This window comes from Sinocyclocheilus grahami, unplaced genomic scaffold (assembly GCF_001515645.1).
Source record: "Sinocyclocheilus grahami isolate Dianchi unplaced genomic scaffold, SAMN03320097.WGS_v1.1 scaffold889.1, whole genome shotgun sequence".
Taxonomy (NCBI): domain Eukaryota; kingdom Metazoa; phylum Chordata; class Actinopteri; order Cypriniformes; family Cyprinidae; genus Sinocyclocheilus; species Sinocyclocheilus grahami.
Genome location: NW_015506068.1, coordinates 374342 through 389078, shown reverse-complemented (window position 1 = coordinate 389078; position 14737 = coordinate 374342). Strand labels below are relative to the sequence as shown.

The window sequence follows — 14737 nt, the reverse complement described above, 5'->3', positions numbered from 1 at the left end:
TATATATATATATATATATATATAAAATCTTACCGACCCCAAGCTTTTGAATGGCAGTGGATAGATAGATGAAAGAGGCAAAATCGTGTATGAAAAATTACAAGTATAGGTGGAAATCAAGAAAAAGGTTGAAAAAGACTCCAAAAGATTGCAAAGATACATCATGAAAACTGTCTGTTAACCATTGACTGCGCTTCAAAAGGTCAGTGGCAAATGGAGTCAGTTGAAGTTGTTTGAACTTCAAGTAACATTACAACGCTTGACCAGTGTCGTGCCGAAAATTGATCATCTGCCGAAAACTGATTGGCGCCTGTAATCACTTTTTGGCAAGTGTAAAAGTGCATTTTATGGGTTTTATTGGCCATTTAAAGGTATTTCAACAGGTAAAAAGGACTGCATGAGCTATCAAATATAACCCTCGAATGCAATCAAGTCATTTAGCTTGTAGTCCTTTTACCTGTTGAAATATCCATAAAACACAGTTTTACACTTGCCAAAAAGTGATTACAGACTCTACTTATTGAGTGAACTGTTCGTTCTGACTCGAAATTACTTGATTTTATTCATGGCTGTTATATTTGATAGATTATAGCTCATTCAGTACTTTTTACCTGTTTGGCCAATAAAACCCATAAAATGCAGTTTTACACTTGCCAAAAAGTGATTACAGACTCTACTTATTGAGTGAACTGTTCGTTCTGACTCGAAATTACTTGATTTTATTCATGGCTGTTATATTTGATAGATTATAGCTCATTCAGTACTTTTTACCTGTTTGGCCAATAAAACCCATAAAATGCAGTTTTACACTTGCCAAAAAGTGATTACAGACTCTACTTATTGAGTGAACTGTTCGTTCTGACTCGAAATTACTTGATTTTATTCATGGCTGTTATATTTGATAGATTATAGCTCATTCAGTACTTTTTACCTGTTTGGCCAATAAAACCCATAAAATGCAGTTTTACACTTGCCAAAAAGTGATTTGAGGCAGAAAGAAAAGTTCACTCAATAAGTAGAGTCTGTAATCACTTATTGGCAACTGCGTTTTATGGGTAGGCCTATTTCAACAGGTAAAAAGGACTGCATAAGCTAAATGACTTGATTGCATTCGAGGGTTATATTTGACAGATTATAGCTCATGCAGTCCTTTTTACCTGTTGAAATATCTTTAACTGGCCAATAAAACCCATAAAATGTAGTTTTACACCTGCCAAAAAGTGATTACAGGCGCCAATCAGGCGGCACGATACCGGCGCTAGGGTACCGCTGACGCTGCACTCCAAAGAGTTCAGTGCATTGGGGCAATGTTGACAGGAGTCACATAAAACAGGCTCTGATGTATTTTTTTAGAAATGGATTCAGAAGTCACAGTTTAGTGAAAACAAGCAGTAGTTTAGTGGTTGCAATGAAGGAAAGACATTGATTAAATGGAAAAAAAATTATAATGAAAGAGACAGAGAGATGAAAAAAGAGGCACACAGAAAAACTCAATAATTCACCACTTGTGTCAGGATTATTGGAGCCAGAGTGTGTGGCCTCTGATTGGACAATGATAAGATTAACGACCATTTGAGTGACGATATTCGACCAGGAAACACGAGAGCGCTGCCAGCGCTACTCTTAAGATCAGAGCACAACACCTGCATTCTCACTCAAATCTCTCCATATCTGCCTCTTCTTGTCTGTCACTCTGCCTCGTCCCGTCTCCGGCTATCCATCTGTCTTTCTCACTGTTCAGTGCATTGGGGCAATGTTGACAGGAGTCACATAAAACAGGCTCTGATGTATTTTTTTAGAAATGGATTCAGAAGTCACAGTTTAGTGAAAACAAGCAGTAGTTTAGTGGTTGCAATGAAGGAAAGACATTGATTAAATGGAAAAAAAATTATAATGAAAGAGACAGAGAGATGAAAAAAGAGGCACACAGAAAAACTCAATAATTCACCACTTGTGTCAGGATTATTGGAGCCAGAGTGTGTGGCCTCTGATTGGACAATGATAAGATTAACGACCATTTGAGTGATGATATTCGACCAGGAAACACGAGAGCGCTGCCAGCGCTATTCTTAAGATCAGAGCACAACACCTGCATTCTCACTCAAATCTCTCCATATCTGCCTCTTCTTGTCTGTCACTCTGCCTCGTCCCGTCTCCGGCTATCCATCTGTCTTTCTCACTCTCACCCTCACCCATCTCCTGCCTCTGCAGGAATAATATCACGGCAGGAGTCAGAGGCTTTGCTAGCTAATGCGGCAGATGGCTTTTTCTTGGTCAGAGTGAGTGAACGGATCTGGGGCTACACGTTGTCCTACCGCACCACCTCAGGCTTTAAGCACTTCCTTCTCACCCATCTCCTGCCTCTGCAGGAATAATATCACGGCAGGAGTCAGAGGCTTTGCTAGCTAATGCGGCAGATGGCTTTTTCTTGGTCAGAGTGAGTGAACGGATCTGGGGCTATACACTGTCCTACCGCACCACCTCAGGCTTTAAGCACTTCCTCATCGACGCATCGGGTGATTATTACAGCTTCCTAGGTGTAGACCAGAACCGTCACACCACCTTAGCTGACCTCATTGACTTCCATAAGGTAAGCTGGAACTTCTGTTTACCGAATAGTACTATTGTGGTAGGATGACTGACAAACATGCTCACGGGGTGCCTGCAGACCCCATGGGGTATGAGGAACATAGATGTGGCGAGCACACCTGTCCTTCCATCTGTGTGTTTGATGCAGAGAATTGAGAGTGTTGCTAATGCTCGGTTGTCCCAGGACTGATGTTGGTTTTGTTGGCTGATGGTCTGCTTTTCCTGCAGGAAGAAGTGATCACCACGTCTGGTGGAGAACTACTCCAGGACCCCTGCAGGCAGAGAAGCTCTACAGCTGACTATGGAGGGCTTTTTCAGTGATGGTTTCCCTTGTTGTGAATCTCAATTTGGCTACCATATCTCTTGCCTTCACATCCTTTCAACAGCATGGCACAGCTTTTATCTAGTCTGCCAAGTTTCTTCTGTCAAATGTAAATAAACACTTTTTACTTGCACTAATTTGCTTAACAGGTTTAAATGTGGGAGATAAAAAAAGATGCAGTCACATTACACTTTAAGCATGCAGAATTAATTTACACTCCCAACAGGAGAATACAGGCAACGGGATATGATGCAACACCCTAAACTTTAAATCAATAATAAATTATGATTTAAAAGGAACCCTCCACTATTTTTGAAAATAGGCTCATTTTCCAACTCCCGTTGGTTTTGTTGGCTGATGGTCTGCTTTTCCTGCAGGAAGAAGTGATCACCACGTCTGGTGGAGAACTACTCCAGGACCCCTGCAGGCAGAGAAGCTCTACAGCTGACTATGGAGGGCTTTTTCAGTGATGGTTTCCCTTGTTGTGAATCTCAATTTGGCTACCATATCTCTTGCCTTCACATCCTTTCAACAGCATGGCACAGCTTTTATCTAGTCTGCCAAGTTTCTTCTGTCAAATGTAAATAAACACTTTTTACTTGCACTAATTTGCTTAGCAGGTTTAAATGTGGGAGATAAAAAAAGATGCAGTCACATTACACTTTAAGCATGCAGAATTAATTTACACTCCCAACAGGAAATACAGGCAACGGGATATGATGCAACACCCTAAACTTTAAATCAATAATAAATTATGATTTTAAAGGAACCCTCCACTATTTTTGAAAATAGGCTAATTTTCCAACTCCCCTAGAGTTAAACAGTTGAGTGTCACCGTTTTCGAATCAATTCAGCCGATCTCTGGGTCTGGCATAGCACTTTTAACTGTAGTTTAGCATAGATCATTGAATCTGATTAGACCGTTAGCATCTCGCTCAAAAATGATCAGAGTTTTGATATTTTTCCTATTTAAAACTTGACTCTTCTGTAGTTACATCGTGTACTAAGACCGACAGAAAATGAAAAGTTGCGATTTTCTACGCCGATATAGCTAGAAACTATACTCTCATTCCGGCGGAATAATTAAGGAACTTTGCTGCCGTACCATGGGTGCAGCAGGCACAATGATATTACGCAGTGCCTGATTTTTTATGTTAAAAACGCCTTAATGAATTTATTACAAACACGCTGCTTTTCACTTCATGAGACTTTGTGGATTACTTGTGGATTATTGTAATGTTTTTATCAGTTGTTTAGACTAAAATTCTGACGGCACCCATTCACTGCAAAGGATCCATTGGTGAGCAAGTGAAGCAATGCTAAATTTCTCCAAATCTCTGCAAATGAAAAAAAATAAAAAAACTCATCCACATCTTGGATGGCCTGAGGGTGAGTTAATGTTCATTTTTGGGTGAACTATTCCTTTAAGCAAGTTTTTTTGTCAGGTAGGCAGGTCTTCTGTCGGGCAAAAATATAAGTTAATCAAATGGATACATTGGTAAGCAAGCTGCAACTAAAAATTAAATGTCTGTGCATATTCAAATGTAGTGTGACCACCTCACCCCTGTAATTTTCCAGCCTACACAAGTGTCCCTCTATGATTCCGCATGTCCCATGTCCCTGAGCACCAACAGTTACCTCTGTGACTTACTGCACTCACACAGAGGCGTAAAGGGGGATCGGGTTTCTGTGAAGTGCATGGCTGACCTTGCTAATCTGCACATTGTTCAAGAGGAAGGAGCTCTTTCATCTAGCAGCACTGACAAAGACCTGACAAACACAGGGTAGAGTGGAGTAGAGGTGCAGGGTGACAGACAGAGAAACTGTGATGAAAAGAATCATGGAAAAGGCCGTTTCAGTTTACCCATATATTTCCAGTCAAGCAGGTGTTTTTCCGATGGCCATCAGCGATTGATAAGACTGTTGGGGAATGGAAAATGAGATACTTATTGATATACCAGGCAGCCGATGACAGTCATAAAAAAGTAACAAAGCCATTAGCCTGGACACAAAGGGTTCCGGTCAAATGCCAGCCAATGTAACATGACGCCGACATGCATTAAACTGACCTTAAACTGATCTTCACAGCACCTGCTTTACCCAAACATGTCCAAGTAGATTAAAAATGATATGCCTATTCAAATTCAGCATGATAATATAAGAAAAAATGCAATAAAAACTTCTGCAGTTATAACAATTACAGGGCATGTGGCCAAAAGTTATGAAAGTGCATTGTAAAACAGATCGTTCACGAGGGTTGGAACAAACAACCTTCTGCCATAAGTTCACTTGCTAAGGAAAGCACAAAATGTAGCTATTGCTACTACAGCTTTTTCTGCCATGCCACCCTTACAACATGTTTTCAATGAAGCTTAACTTTCATTAGATACACTTAAAAGACAGCAGTTAGCAATAAAATTCAAAATGATGGCGAGACAAAATGGGCGACCTTGGGAAAAATTTGTATATCTACACTCAACAAAAGAAAAGCAATAAAAAGATACTTAGACTTAAAACTGTTAAGAGTTGCATTGAACAAACCCATGCAGTGGGCATGCAGTGTTTTCAGACCCACTACAATCAGCTTTCCTTCAACAGTATGGGTTACCATACAATCCCAGCCAGACAATGGAACAACAACCACCAATAACCCCTAATAACAAAAAGAAATGGACCAGGGTGTCTGAATACAAAGTGATGTTTACAAGGTTTGCACAAAGAGGAACCAATGACTGAATTTACCTGATTGCAGTGTTATTTTTAGTAATATTTATACTGTATAATGTACTATTATAGTATATTTATTAATATTAATATTTTTATTAAAAAATTTTGTTGACTTTTTATAAATAGTATGTGCTTTTGTCATTTTCATTAGTTTTCTATGTAGTTCTTTTTTTAAGACATATTTTCCACTATTTTTCCCAGTGTTTTCGGTGCAGTTGTTCACAGAGACAAATTTCAATTAAGTCTCCCATGACAGTCTATTATTACAACATAATCTATTTTAGATAACCCGCCCTAAACAGAATAGTCAGAAGCTTTTTTCCCTTAATAAAAGAAATATTTACTTGCATTATCTTTGTGTAATATTAAAATTAGTTTGATGATCTGAATCTTTTAAGTGTGACAAATATGCAAAAAATTTACAAAAACAGGAAGGGGGCAAAAACCTTTTCACACCACTGTATATGTACTAATATATTTTAACAAGTTATGCAAATTAACATTTCTTAATGTATTATAAATAAACATGAATTAATGAACAACTTTGATTAATCTAGAAGATTAATTCATAAATATCAGTGTTGTAAAAATACTCACTGTTAGTTCATTATATTTAATACAGTAATATTAACAAATTGAACCTTATTGTAAATCATTAGCATATATGTTTTTTTTTTATAGAAAATAATTTTAGATTCACTAAACGTTAACCAGGCAGTTTTATTGTTCTTGTTTCTAGGGAGATTGTATCTTCTAAAGACTTCAGCAAAACCAGGGTCAAAAAAAAAAACTTCAAGGTCTGCTGCAGTGTCATCATCTCGACTCTTGAGCCAGCTCAGAAACAGCAGCCGGTGTGGGAATCGAATTATGGCGCAACAGTCCAACTAAGAGCCTAACAGACACTGATCCAATTGTCCTGGACTTACAGATTAACAGAATCAGGTGTGAGGTAGACTCAATTGTTCTTGGATGCTCCCTTCAGGCTGGATTTGAGTTTCTTCTTCTCTTTCTGTCCCATTGCACGGTAGGTCTTCTTTCTCTCTTCTTTCAGCCTCTTCTGCCTTTCTGCATCCTGTTTCTCTTTCTGCTGCAGGAATTCTTTGTGCTTGGCATGCTGTTCTGCTCTCGCCTTCTTATTCTTGTATGCGTAGACTGAGCTCAGAGCATCAAGCAATGCCGCCACCTGGTGGAAAAGGTTGAAAGGTCATATTTATTAGCCGAGACATGAGCCCTGGGTGGTCTCCAAAAGCACCTTGAAACTTAAAAATAAATCACTTAACAATATATGATCTTCACTAAATTAGAAAGCAAAATATTAAACCAAGTTTTTCCTTTTTTTCTATCAATGTTTTACTTTTTTTTTAACCACAGACTTGCATTTTTTCAGTAGACTTGAACTGCAAAATAATGCATTGTTTATCTTTTTGATCTTTCATTCAAAGAATTCATTTTAATTTTTCTCATCTTTTTTTTAATAGTTAAATTAAATTGTATTAATTAAAAAGCATGTCTAATTAATTAAAATCATGAAACGTATACATTTTCACATCAATTTATTAAAAGTTTAACAAAAACTACATGTTTAGGGCCCTAAACATGGTTAGGGTTTTATTTTTTCTCACCATATTATTTATATTTTTTATTATTACCAAATTCTGTTTTAGCATGTGTAATTATTTGAATGGATAAAACAACTTAATTTATTCATTTTGTTTTTCTTAAAGTAGCCTTGTGATTTTTTTCCCCCCTCAGAAATGCTGTGTTGTGTATTTACATTTTTCTGGTTATCAAATGAAGGCATAAAACGTCAATTAAATTTATAATTTATCTTTTAATTATTGAAAATTAAGCAAACAATATTTTTTGGCAAACAAAGGAGATTTACTACTCAAATTAAAACATTGAAGAAATGTTTTGTGTGATTATTCCTTAAACAATAATGTTTTAGTAGTAGTAGTAGTAGGCTATGTACATTCTACTGAAAAATAGTTATAGGCACAATGTCTTCAAATCAAAACGGACTTTTATTTTGACGGTAGGGATGCAGCGATTAACCGGTTACGCGATTAACCGCGCTTTAAAACGTCACGGTTAATTAATCGTAAAGGTTCCTAAACCGAGTGTTTCTGTTACACGGAACGGAACTATTGCAGCTTGCGCAAAATGAAAACAAAGTTACACTAGCGGTGCACCAGCTTAAAATTACGTGCTTATCAGAGGCACGGAAGCTACTACATGCATTAGATGAACTGTGACAGAGGAACCAAACAGCGAAGTGCCTGTCGATAGTGTGGGACCATTTTGGGTACACCAAGAATGACCAGGGTGTCATTTAAATATTGCTGTAAAAAACTGCTGCTAAAGAGCGAATACATATGGGATAATGCACGGCCTAGCTGTACATTGCTGTACACTGAACGATTTTAATGCATGACGTGAAGGCAAGAACCACCTGACACGCTGTGTGAATTAGCCTACCTGCGTCTGTGCGTCTCTCCAGAAGGCTATTAATCTATTTTATTAATAAAAGTCACGGGCAGCATTCTCAAGAAGTTTGTGTCCTCCTGAATGTTCGTAGACGTGCGCAGTGCGATCTCCGATCTCACAAACCAAAATAATAGGCATGATTTTCTCAGGCCACATGTAAAATCATATGAATTATTATAAAGATTATTAAAATTAATACATATGGATGACAGTTGATTACAATATTTCAGTTTATTTCCATCATTAGTAACAGTTTCCCCTGTGGGACAAATAAAGTTAATATTAGTCGTATATTAATAATAGGCTACTTCATTAACGTTGTTATTTACTATCCCTGTTGTAGTATTATTCATAGGTAAAAACCAACAATATTTTTTTTCACCATGTGTCCAAATTCTCTACCCCAGGTCCAAAAGAAATGTAAAGAATGTACAAACTGAAAACATTAAATACTTTTGCGATCTATTTCCATTTGTTATTTTCAAAAGAGAAATACTGTCATGGATGTTTACGGAGCAGAGGTCACCTTTTTTTAATTCCAATGGGAGAGATTGACTTTTGTTTATTATTATTTTTTGCTGTATTGTTGGTTACGGTGTTATTTCGGTTTCAAAAGCCAGCAATAAATAACACTTTAATATCTAAAGAGTGTTCATGTGATTTTATACATTAGTAATGTTGGGAAATTAATAAATGCATAATAATCGTCATAATCGTAAAACCGTGATTATTCCTCTGACAATAATCGTACCAACAAAATCTATAATCGTTGCATCCCTATTTGACGGGTTGTCGTGAATACATTTATAGTTCTGTGTATGTGATATGACCCTAGTTTTACTCAAATCAAACGCTAAAATCCTCATGAAGTGACTCTCAGAGCAGTTCTGGAGATGTTGTTCATGTGTTTACGTCCTCATTTAGTGAGACGGCAGACGCTGAAACCACCGCGAGGGTCAGGCGGCTTCAATGTGTGTGTAGTAAATGAAACAGCACGTCTGGTTATTAACAGAAACAGGCAGAACATGCATGATTCATATTTAAATCGACTTTTGCGGCTTAATATTTACAGACACTAGTCCATATCGTGATTTGATTTAAGTGTAATGACCTACTTCTGATTAATTCATTCCAAATTTGACAAATTCCGTGACATTTCGCGTTAAACTGTGAATTCTATTTTTATGACTGGATAAAAACTATTTTCCCGTTATTCATGCGGCCACTTGCCTGTTGTGAACATAAAATATCTTACATACCACCACTGGTGAAGGAGCCAGTGTAATGCAAATATATCTGAAAGGTCTTGCAAGAATATCGTCACCAGTCAGATCTCGTACCACGAGATCTCGTCACACCCCTAATAAGGAGTAAACCCAAACAATATGTGACCCTGGACCACAAAAGCAGTCTTAAGTCGCTGGGGTATATTTGTAGCAATAGCCAAAAAAAATTGTATGGGTCAAAATTATCTTTTTTCTTTTATGCCAAAAATCATTAGAATATTAAGTAAAGATAATTTTCCATTAAGATATTTTGTAAATTTCCTACTGTAAATATATCAAAACTTAATTTTTGATTAGTAATATGCATTGCTAAGAACTTCATTTGGACAACTTTAAAGGCGATTTTCTCAGTATTTAGATTTTTTTGCACCCTCAGATTCCAGATATTTAAATAGTTGTATCTCGGCCAAATATCCTAACAATATTCTATCCTATCCTAACAAACCATACATCAATAGAAAGCTTATTTATTCAGCTTTCAGATGATGTATAAATCTCAATTTCGAGAAATTGACCCTTATGACTGGTTTTGTGGTCCAGGGTATGTTGAGCTTCACAAAACAGAAAGTGGCTGTAAGAAAATAGCTAAAGCATTGAACATCCCCATTTCCACCATCAGGGCAATAATTAAGAAGTTCCAATCAACTAAAGATGTTACAAATCTGCCTGGAAGAGGACGTGTGTCTATATCATCCTAATGCATGGTGAGGAGGAGCGTTTGAGAGGCCAAAGACTCTATAAGGAACACAGCTGGAGAATTGCAGAGATTAGTTGAGTCTTGGGGTCAAGAAAGCCTTAAAAAAAAAAATCAAACAGCCCCTACATCACCACATGTAGGGCTGTCGCGATAACGCAATATAGCAATACCGTGCTATTGACGAGCAAACCTCAGAGGAATGCAACAACCGCAATTTTTGCGTGTTTTCTTTTTTCGTGAGGTTATGCCCTTCTCGTTTTACACTTTGTGCATGTGTACTAAATATATCATAACTAAGTTAGTAATGATAACAATGTGTACCATGCTCCGTAGATTTCCACTTAACAAGCCTAAACAGACAGCGAATGCGAGTGCGATTACTTGCGTCTGTCCTTCAGGCCAAGTCATATATATTTGTTAAAATATAGTCATGTCCAAGGAAAGCAAAATCTCTGAGATTTTTTTGAGCCACTCAAAATCCAAATTCTCTACCCCAGGTCCAAAAGAAATGTAAAGAATGTACAAACTGAAAACATTAAATACTTTAGTGATCTATTTCCATTTGTTATTTTCAAAAGAGAAATACTGTCATGGATGTTTACGGAGCAGAGGTCACCTTTTTTTAATTCCAATGGGAGAGATTGACTTTTGTTTATTATTATTTTTTGCTGTATTGTTGGTTACGGTGTTATTTCGGTTTCAAAAGCCAGCAATAAATAACACTTTAATATCTAAAGAGTGTTCATGTGATTTTATACATTAGTAATGTTGGGAAATTAATAAATGCATAATAATCGTCATAATCGTAAAACCGTGATTATTCCTCTGACAATAATCGTACCAACAAAATCTATAATCGTTGCATCCCTATTTGACGGGTTGTCGTGAATACATTTATAGTTCTGTGTATGTGATATGACCCTAGTTTTACTCAAATCAAACGCTAAAATCCTCATGAAGTGACTCTCAGAGCAGTTCTGGAGATGTTGTTCATGTGTTTACGTCCTCATTTAGTGAGACGGCAGACGCTGAAACCACCGCGAGGGTCAGGCGGCTTCAATGTGTGTGTAGTAAATGAAACAGCACGTCTGGTTATTAACAGAAACAGGCAGAACATGCATGATTCATATTTAAATCGACTTTTGCGGCTTAATATTTACAGACACTAGTCCATATCGTGATTTGATTTAAGTGTAATGACCTACTTCTGATTAATTCATTCCAAATTTGACAAATTCCGTGACATTTCGCGTTAAACTGTGAATTCTATTTTTATGACTGGATAAAAACTATTTTCCCGTTATTCATGCGGCCACTTGCCTGTTGTGAACATAAAATATCTTACATACCACCACTGGTGAAGGAGCCAGTGTAATGCAAATATATCTGAAAGGTCTTGCAAGAATATCGTCACCAGTCAGATCTCGTACCACGAGATCTCGTCACACCCCTAATAAGGAGTAAACCCAAACAATATGTGACCCTGGACCACAAAAGCAGTCTTAAGTCGCTGGGGTATATTTGTAGCAATAGCCAAAAAAAATTGTATGGGTCAAAATTATCTTTTTTCTTTTATGCCAAAAATCATTAGAATATTAAGTAAAGATAATTTTCCATTAAGATATTTTGTAAATTTCCTACTGTAAATATATCAAAACTTAATTTTTGATTAGTAATATGCATTGCTAAGAACTTCATTTGGACAACTTTAAAGGCGATTTTCTCAGTATTTAGATTTTTTTGCACCCTCAGATTCCAGATATTTAAATAGTTGTATCTCGGCCAAATATCCTAACAATATTCTATCCTATCCTAACAAACCATACATCAATAGAAAGCTTATTTATTCAGCTTTCAGATGATGTATAAATCTCAATTTCGAGAAATTGACCCTTATGACTGGTTTTGTGGTCCAGGGTATGTTGAGCTTCACAAAACAGAAAGTGGCTGTAAGAAAATAGCTAAAGCATTGAACATCCCCATTTCCACCATCAGGGCAATAATTAAGAAGTTCCAATCAACTAAAGATGTTACAAATCTGCCTGGAAGAGGACGTGTGTCTATATCATCCTAATGCATGGTGAGGAGGAGCGTTTGAGAGGCCAAAGACTCTATAAGGAACACAGCTGGAGAATTGCAGAGATTAGTTGAGTCTTGGGGTCAAGAAAGCCTTAAAAAAAAAAATCAAACAGCCCCTACATCACCACATGTAGGGCTGTCGCGATAACGCAATATAGCAATACCGTGCTATTGACGAGCAAACCTCAGAGGAATGCAACAACCGCAATTTTTGCGTGTTTTCTTTTTTCGTGAGGTTATGCCCTTCTCGTTTTACACTTTGTGCATGTGTACTAAATATATCATAACTAAGTTAGTAATGATAACAATGTGTACCATGCTCCGTAGATTTCCACTTAACAAGCCTAAACAGACAGCGAATGCGAGTGCGATTACTTGCGTCTGTCCTTCAGGCCAAGTCATATATATTTGTTAAAATATAGTCATGTCCAAGGAAAGCAAAATCTCTGAGATTTTTTTGAGCCACTCAAAATTACCGCAAGGGAAATTCCTTCACTGCGACGATTTTTCAAGAAAAATCCTCCTCACTCATCCATAAAAAAACTACAGCATATTCAGTTGTCAGACACAACTGGAAGTTCAAACTGAACTGGCTTCTATGGTCAGATGAAACAAAAAAAAAAAAAAAGAGCTTGTTGGCAGCAAACCCACCAGATGGGTTTGGTGCAAACAGGGATAAAAAGAACCCCATGCCCACGGTTAAATATACAGCTGGATATTTAGTGTTATGGACCTATTTTTCTGCCGGAGGTCCTGGATATCTTGATAAGATACATGGCATCATGGATTCTATCAAATACCAACAGATAAAAAAAAAAATCTAAACTTGACTGCCTCTGTTAGAAATCTTATAATGGGCCGTGGTTGGATCTTCCATCAGGACCGTGATCCAAAACAAACATCACAATGTGTCACTAAACACAAAATGAAGCTTCTGCTATGGCCATCCCAGTTCCCTGACCTGAATCCAATAGAAAATGAGTGGAGTGAACTGAAGAGAAGAAGCACCAGCATGGACGAGGGAATCTGAAGGATCTGGAGAGATTCTGTTTGAAGGAATGGTCTCTGATCTCTCGCCAGGTGTTCTCCAAACTCATCAGGCATTATGGGAGAAAACTATTTCATAATGAGATTTTCCCCACACTGTCCATTGTTTTACTTCAATGATAGATTACAATTTTAGAATAGTTTTTAAAGTAATGTTTATACAGTGGGGCAAAAAAGTATTTAGTCAGCCACCAATTGTGCAAGTTCTCCCACTTAAAAAGATGAGAGAGGCCTGTAATTTTCATCATAGGTATACCTCAACTATGAGAGACAAAATGAGAAAAGAAAATCCAGAAAATCTCACACACAGTTATACATAATTAAAAGTTGTATACAATAATACTATATACATAAATACTTCTTTGTCTTGATATTTTTCTCTTCTACATTTTTTTCTACATAAAAAGCTTTCTTGATGTCATAACATTGTATGAAAAACTTGTTTTTGTTTTATTTATTTTTTTGGATCAACTATTTCTTTGCTGGATAATAAACTAGGATCCTCACAAAAAGACAGAAGATCCAATAGAGTGTGAGATTGACCAAAGAATGGGAGAGTTATGGGCTCTTAACCTTGCGATCCTTTGAGCAACTTGTCCAAGTAATTACTGTTTTGTAACTGAATAAAACCTTTTAGTTGTAAGAATGAATACACCGACCTCTAAAGGAATGATTAAAAAAAGTCTTGCTGATTAAATGGCGATTATGATTAAAAACTCTTTATTACTTTCTCGTGTCAATGCCTAGCACATCTTGGAACAAAGTGTGGGAGAAGAAACTGATTAAAAATTTAGCCCCCTGTGTCATCTTTCAGACAGGAGGATTTCAAAGGGGATTGGTAAAGAAATTGTCCAGCAAGCCGTCTTGGTATTTGCCAGGAACACAGATTAAAGAAACATATTTCGCACTCTGGAGGCTTCCTTGGTGGATTAACTTTAGACTAATAGTGAATATTAAAACCGTCTTTGTGTAATGACAGTAAAAAAGCTCACTGGAGTTACAAAGGCATGACGACATATATAAAACAGAGATGGACTCACCTTTTTCTCATGGGGCTCTCGTACGACAGCCGGTCTCTGCAGGTCCCGTGGGGTTTTGCCTTTGGCCTGCATCTGTTTGGGTTTGTTCTTGAAGGGGAGGGCCTTTTGCAGCTCTTTGGGGACGTGGAGGGGGTTGAAGTGTCGAACTTGCCTCACAACCGGCTGCAGGGATTCAAAGACAGAGTGGACGATGAAAAGGACAACAGTAAACAACATGTAACTGGTGACTCAACTTTTCTGTAAGAGGGCTTACCTTGTACAGTGAATCCTGGTTCGGTTTGTTGCGGATACCCAGGTCGTGTTTAAGCTGTCCAAGGGTCCTCATACCTGCCCATGTGTCCTTCTGTCCAACCGGCATCAGTAGAGATGTCACTGGATTATACAGCTGAGGAACCGAGGCCGGATACCAGGAACGCAGGAACACAATATCTACAGAGACACATTCATTTAAAATTTAGGGCTG

At 37.4% G+C, this 14737-nt stretch overlaps 2 protein-coding genes across 2 annotated transcripts in view; one reads left to right on the top strand and one right to left on the bottom strand.

The window, feature by feature from the left end:
- LOC107563806 (SH2 domain-containing protein 4B-like) overlaps positions 1 to 3038 on the top strand; it is a 7988-nt gene extending 4950 nt beyond the window's left edge. Inside the window, exons 7-8 of the mRNA XM_016248760.1 lie at positions 2370 to 2590; positions 2818 to 3038. Of these exons, the coding sequence (XP_016104246.1) occupies positions 2370 to 2590; positions 2818 to 2910 (314 nt within the window). The 3' untranslated portion in view covers positions 2911 to 3038. The remainder of the gene's footprint in view (positions 1 to 2369; positions 2591 to 2817) is intronic.
- Positions 3039 to 6329: 3291 nt separating this feature from the next.
- Positions 6330 to 14737, bottom strand: part of LOC107563793 (BMS1 ribosome biogenesis factor) — a 32223-nt gene continuing 23815 nt past the window's right edge. The window contains exons 21-23 of the mRNA XM_016248748.1: positions 14528 to 14703; positions 14275 to 14436; positions 6330 to 6821 (exon numbers count right to left, since the gene is read on the bottom strand). Of these exons, the coding sequence (XP_016104234.1) occupies positions 6594 to 6821; positions 14275 to 14436; positions 14528 to 14703 (566 nt within the window). The 3' untranslated portion in view covers positions 6330 to 6593. The remainder of the gene's footprint in view (positions 6822 to 14274; positions 14437 to 14527; positions 14704 to 14737) is intronic.